The 6,793-nt window shown below is 31.0% G+C and overlaps 2 protein-coding genes across 2 annotated transcripts; both read right to left on the reverse strand.

Annotated features, from left to right (window-relative positions):
* Positions 1 to 575: 575 nt before the first annotated feature.
* LOC107022874 (galactoside 2-alpha-L-fucosyltransferase-like) lies at positions 576 to 2,583 on the reverse strand. Its single transcript, XM_015223451.2, has 2 exons — positions 2,427 to 2,583; positions 576 to 2,055 (listed from the first exon to the last, which is right to left on the reverse strand). The coding sequence occupies exons 1-2, from the start codon at positions 2,581 to 2,583 to the stop codon at positions 617 to 619; spliced, it is 1,596 nt and encodes a 531-aa protein (XP_015078937.1). The 3' UTR covers positions 576 to 616.
* Positions 2,584 to 2,862: 279 nt separating this feature from the next.
* Positions 2,863 to 4,066, reverse strand: LOC107022961 (proteinase inhibitor PSI-1.2). Its single transcript, XM_015223520.2, is given in 3 exon segments — positions 2,863 to 3,224; positions 3,226 to 3,241; positions 3,892 to 4,066. Coding segments are annotated over 3 exon segments (243 nt in total). The 5' UTR covers positions 3,938 to 4,066; the 3' UTR covers positions 2,863 to 3,043.
* Positions 4,067 to 6,793: the final 2,727 nt, after the last annotated feature.

Consider the following 6,793-nt stretch of genomic DNA (forward strand, 5'->3'; position numbering starts at 1 on the left):
TATATATATATATATATATAAAGGGCCCGTTTACAGATCTAATATTACAATCTTAAATATATTTGAGTTTGAGATTAATAGAAATGACATTCTATAATAAAATATTTTTTAATTTTTCATAAAATCAATCAATAACTTATAACTTATCTAAGTAATCTTAATTAATAGTGAAATATCACATGCTCTAATGTTTGTTTAGTGTCATGTCAAACATACACCTCAATATTTGAAGTCTTCAATAATAATTACTCTAAAATGATCAATAATTTAAGAGAACTATTTTTAAAAGTAAGGACAAATAATTTGAGCTGGAGGGAGTATAAATAATCGATGTTATTGGTTACTAAGTACTACTCAACTGATTTTGGCGACCTCATCAATAAATCAAAATTGTTTAATTAGTTTGATATGTTATTTTGTTTTAAGAATGGTCCCAATTCCCAAATAAGAGAATCAATTAATGAAGCTTTCAAGCGATTGTCAATTTTGTACTAATATTTCAACAAGAACAAAGGAAGAGAAAATTACTCTACTCACTCTTTGGATCACCAAAAATGTTATAATTCACTAAAGGTGTTAAATGGACGTGTTGGGCGGAGCCCTATAATTCACCATTTTAGTCAAATAGTTTTAAGCCCCAGCTCACATCCTCACAGTGCCTGACATGAGGAACGATTTTGCTCGCGTCTGTTGGCGTTTTCATTTTGCAATCATAGTTAGGTGGGGCATGGAAACATGGCTCGAATGATGAAGCTCGAACACAAGGCGGATTATGTGCTGTTCTGTTCTCATTAGGCTTGTATAGTATCCAGGGTTTCAGTCCTCCAAGACCCTGAGCCACATATCCGAAAGTTGACCATGCACTTGTAATCAATTTGTCACTTAAACTCAGTAGATACATTTCTGCCAACGCCTTCTTTTCGTGCAACAGATTCTCACTCTGCTGATATTCCTCCTGACTTGGCTGATAAACGCTAACTATCTCTCCTCTAACGGTGGGATTCTCCCAATACATTTTCCGGATCTCTTCTGAGTATCCAGGGCTTAGAGAAGTTATCAGGACGGATATAGTCTTCCTCTGCTTCTCGGTCTGGTTGAGGACTATAGGCTCACTGGACCGGTTAACTTGTGGCAGCAGATTCTCCTTCATTGTACAATCGATGATTTGATCCAGTACATACTTAAAAGGACCGACACCTGTCTCCAAGACTCTAATTTGAATGCCTAATTTTTCGTCTGCTCGTTCTAAATAAGCTTGATAGTACCTCTTTACAAGCCCCCATACAGAATTTGTGGGATGAAACAGATATCTACTTAGAAAATAGAAGATGGTTACTTTGTCGGGAAAAAGATTGCTCAATTCTTGCTCAAATGATGGGATCAAGAATAGAGAAGGCACAAAATAGGTATTTGTCTTCATGACTAGCCAGGGGATTTTCTTGAGAAAACTTTGATCCTGATCACAGAAAAATAATTTATCTTGATCATCATAGTCATGAGCTAAATGTAGGTAGATGTAGGGAGGTAGAGTCGATGAATTACTAATGACATCGTGCTTCACCATATAACCATAGGAACGAGGAGATTTCTGATCAAAGGTACTAAACTGATTGAGTAGAGGGAAATCAGGAGGAATCAACCAGGAAACGTCTTGAAAAGGTTCACAGAATAGACCAGGCATGTTAACTCCAGGATCAACGAGTAGGACTCGATTTGTAAGAAGAGCATATAGGAAAGCAGAAGCTAAAGTTAGCATCCTATTTCCTAAACCACTAAAGGAAATCCAAACCAAGTAATTGCAGTCTGCTGATTCATTGTATTGGCCAGACTTGATAAGCTCGACGCTCCTGTTGTATGATTTTGTCTGAGGACCACATTGCTTGTGAAGTGCCTCGTAGTCTCGTAATCTTGAGATGAGGTAAGATGATGGCTTGTGAAACAGTTCTTTATGATATAAGGCGGATTCGTATCTACTTAGACAAGATGTTTCATCAATTCCTGAAGGAAGAAGGCCACCAAGCAGTTTATCTTTCTCTACTTCAGAATTAACTGTGCCTGAAAATATCAAAAATGAAATTAAACAAAACAACTCTAAACAGCACAAAACATCTATAGACCTATCGATAAAACGAACATTCACAAGCACTTATTTAACTGTTAGAGCCACAATCAAACTAGAAGAACAAGCTACACACAGAGAACATACTACATTTTCACCGGTTAATGCAACAATGAAGGGAAAAACAGAGAATGTACTTCAACTTTCTCTTGTTATATTGATGTGGAACAACAAATGAATCCACTTCATTGCATTAGCAACCTGGAAAATGTTTTTTCTTTAAAAATCGCGGTAGACATGACTGTGAATCGAGTAGAATCAACTATAAGTTCAACAACAAAAACTAAAGAAAGGGGAAATGAAGTACCATTTGGAGATTTAACGTCAACAATATTAGCTTTAGGTAAATTCTTGACGCTATCAGAAGGTAAGTCCTTGAATATAACTGAGGCAGTCAATAGAATTGTCAAAAACATGCCACAAATAATGAGAAAACCAATAAATTTTAAGGGATTCTGAGCCATTTTGCTTCTAAACTCATGGAAAACAGGGTATTGTCTCAATCTAAAGCAAAACCAAATTAGAACATTTTCTTAGAGTGATTGCATTATGTTCGAATTAAAAAATAATCAAGATCCATAATCTATGGTGGTTTAGTAATTAGATCTTCTAATAATTAATGCTCATGTCTCCCTGGTTCATTAATGAACATATGCTAAGATGTTAAACAAGTCTAATAAATTCTTATTTACATTTTTATAAATTTTCTAATATGAAAGGTTGATATAGTTGATAGTGCCCAATTGAAAATTTTATATCATTACAATCAAAGAAAAAGCTTGCATCTGCTTCTCATTTTTATTAGAACCTCAGACAAATTAAATAGGTATAGGATGAAAATATTATTATAAACGGGCAGAGTAAAATAACTGAGGCCTTATTACACACGAATATGAATTTAATAGTTACATTTTGTTATATATATTATTGAGGGGTTCCAGTACAAATTAACGATCCATCAGCGCGGTATAATTTGCAGCCTTCAACTGCTGTGCAACAATTGACGCATACTCCAGTTATTTTTTCATCTCCTGAAGAGGGGCAAGTCATGTAAGCAACTTCATTGTCACAAACCTGGAGACACATCTTTTGAGCATTTCCATATTCCCAACAGAAATATACCTACAAAAAAACCCACCCAAATGATAAACACAATAAACATGGTATCATATTGCTTCCGCCGTCTCATTTGATATGTCATCTTTTTACTTTACACTTGCATTAACTAATAATGTAACTTTACCCTTCTACACTTATATAATATTTTCTTAAGTCAACTTTATTAGTAAATCACAAGATTCAATTAACTATTCTATCAAGAGTATAATAGGTAAAATTTGATAATTTATGCATTAACTTTATAAAAATTAACAAATATTATGGTCGAATTATTTATAGATAGAAATGACATATAAAATGAAACGCACGGAGTACATTTTTTAGCTTGATCTGTAACAAAATAACATAGTCAGATCTTTCTATAATAATCTTCTCTAATCAAGTTTTTTTTCATGTTGGATAGCCACGTCATCAATTATATTATACTATATTATTAAAATATATGGCATCTTTTGTGGAGGGTAGACGAGGTTCCAAAATTAGATGGCAGGGGTATAATTGCTGTCAAAAATTAACAAAGAGGGTAAAAATGACCTATTTTGCCTTTTCTTATATCAGTTGGTTTTTTAATTAACAATATTTTGCCCTAGCAGTCAATGAACATCAAGACAAACAACGTCACATAATCGATTTTACTGTATAAGAAGTCTTACCGGACAATAGGAGGAGAGAAAGGATACCAACTTCGCAAAAGGCCATTGTATGTTTCTTTGAATTTGCTGTATTGCAAGTAATTATTAATTTGAGGATGTTATAACTTATAATCTCTTAAGCAATTTATAGAGTAAATAAAAGATATCAAAATACAACTATGAATAACTTTTCTCTTATCATAATTGACCAAATTGTGTTTTGTCAAATTTAACTCAAATGCAGCCTTCACATTGGATTGTGTATATGACCAGCCAACTGTTTGAATATTTGGTATACCTTTGGGGGAAAAAAACCTTATGTTTATCCTAAACATTAATCCCATTCCCGTCATCATCGATGTATGTGATTCGATCCAAATTATTATATGTAAACACTTGAGACAAATACGTAGTATACACAAAACACTGTTTTATAAATGGTACAAATAAAAATTAATGTTCAACTTTGCTAATATACAAATACAAAGTTCTTGAATGTTTGACTACTATTAATTATCTTGGACTTGGGTTTATTTTCCACCATTTCGGTTTCGTGATGAAAACAATTAAAATAACTACTCATGTGTCCTTCTCTGGCCGATACTTTTGACGCTATCCTTTATTAGGTTAAATCCTTCCTACTTAATTTAATCCTTTTACACGTGTCACATAATGTATGGGAACTAAGAGATTTATTAATTTGGATTATTAACCATCAATTAAGTTACTTATTTAAAATTGTGTATTAATTGAATAATCATATTAAGCAAATAATTTAAAATTCTCATTTAAAATTTTCAGAAAGGGTCTTTTAGGAAAGAGAGACACTAGTTCTCAAAATGACCTAAAGGTCATTACAAAACACTAGCAATATGGGCATGGAATTACCGAACATTTCTTGAATGTTACACTTGTACCATAGTAAGAAAGTTGATCGAAGAGTTCTTTTGTTGTGATGATAATCAGAGTAGTTAATTTTTATCAGAATATTTAATTGCGTGCGGCTGAGCATGAATATATTATGAAGGAGAATTTTAGATATGTTGATGTGGCATGCCTCTAAGGACTAAATATCTATTTATCTTTTTTGTGTGTGTGGATTTCTTTTAACTTGTTCTTCATTATAAGACATAAAATATTATTTAATGCTTTCGTAGAATATTAATGCATAACATTCAATCCCCCCTCATTAACTCATACACATAAAAAGTTCAGGTATCAAATTTTGACGATAAAAGCATTTTTCTTAATTGTAAAATATAAGAAGATTTATTTCTTACACTGAATTACAGAGTTTGAAAAGTTTTTTAACACTAACTTTTGAATATTATATAAACACATACAACATATATAACATATATTCTACATCTCTCTTTTCATAAAACAGAAAGAGTAAAAGTAATCAGGCAACCAAGGCCTACATATGAATTGAAGGCAATTTTGTAGTTTCAAGTGTCAATATTATTGTCAGTTTTGTAATTTCATATCGCTACTATTTGATATTTCTCTGATCCTGTTAGATCATCAACACACTCATTTACCATTCAAGACGTAAAAACACTAGTAATATGGGCATGAAATTACCGAATATTTGCTGAATGTTATACTTGTACCATAATAAGAAAGTTGATCGAAGAGATTTTTTTGTTGTGATGATAATTAGAATAGTTAATTGCGTGCGGCTGAGCATGAATATATATAAAGGAGAATCTTAGAATCATTGATGTGGCATGCCCCTAAGAGCTGGATTTCTATTTATCTTTTTTGTGGATTTCTTTTAGCTTTTTCTTCATTTTAAGACATAACATATTATTTAATGTTGAATACTAAAGCATAATATTCAACCCCCCCCCCCAATTAACTCATACACATATAAGCTTTCGTTATCAATTTTTCACAATGAAAATATTTTTCTTAGTTGTAAAATTTAAGAAGATTTATTTCTTAACTTAATTACAGATTTTGAAAAAAAATTTAACACTAACTTTTGAATACTATATAAACACGTACAACATAACATATGTTCTACATTTCTCTTTTCATAAAATAGATAGAGTAAAAATAATTAGGCAACCAAGGCCTATATATGAATCGAAGCCAATTTCGTAGTTTCAAGTGTTAATATTATTGTCAATTTTATAATTTCGAATGTTAATATTGCTACTATTTGATACTCCTCTGATCCTGATAGATTATCAACACACTCATTTATCATTTAAGATGTATAAACACCGGCAATATGGGCATGAAATTACCAAACATTTATTAAATGTTACACTTGTACCATAGTAAGATAGTTGATTGAAGAGTTTCATTTATTGTGATGACAAACAGAATAGTTAATTGTGGCTGAGCATGACAAAGTGATCAATGGATTCTTATGAAAATCAAAATATTTGTAAATATTATATACAGATGTCACAAAATAATTTGATATATTTTTGTAACTTTTTCCTATGTTCATCATTTTTCATTGTACCTGAAAATGATGAAGTTTTTGTTATTTTAGAGAGAAAATTAAACATGCGAATTTTATCATAAAATTATAAGGAGATTATTAAAGATAAATGATAGATTGGAGTAAGCAATATGCAAAGACTAGAGTGATGGAAGAAAATCGGAAATGAAAAAAATAATAAAGAGAACTATGGAAAATTAGGAAAAGGAAAGATAAGATTCATTTAATATAATTAAAAGAGATAAGTTTAATTTGTAATTAATGGTTCATTCATTCTATTACATATCAAAATACTTTATTTATCTCTTCACATCATTGCTATAATTTACTAGTATTTTTTATCTTTCTTTATCATTATTACAATTTATTATTATCCCTTAAAACTCTTTTTTCTACCTTCTATTTTTATAATTTTCTAAAAATAAAAAACTTATTAAACTCTAATCCTTATTATTATAATTTAAT

The sequence above is a fragment of the Solanum pennellii genome, chromosome 6, assembly GCF_001406875.1.
Source record: "Solanum pennellii chromosome 6, SPENNV200".
NCBI classification, from domain to species: Eukaryota; Viridiplantae; Streptophyta; class Magnoliopsida; order Solanales; family Solanaceae; genus Solanum; species Solanum pennellii.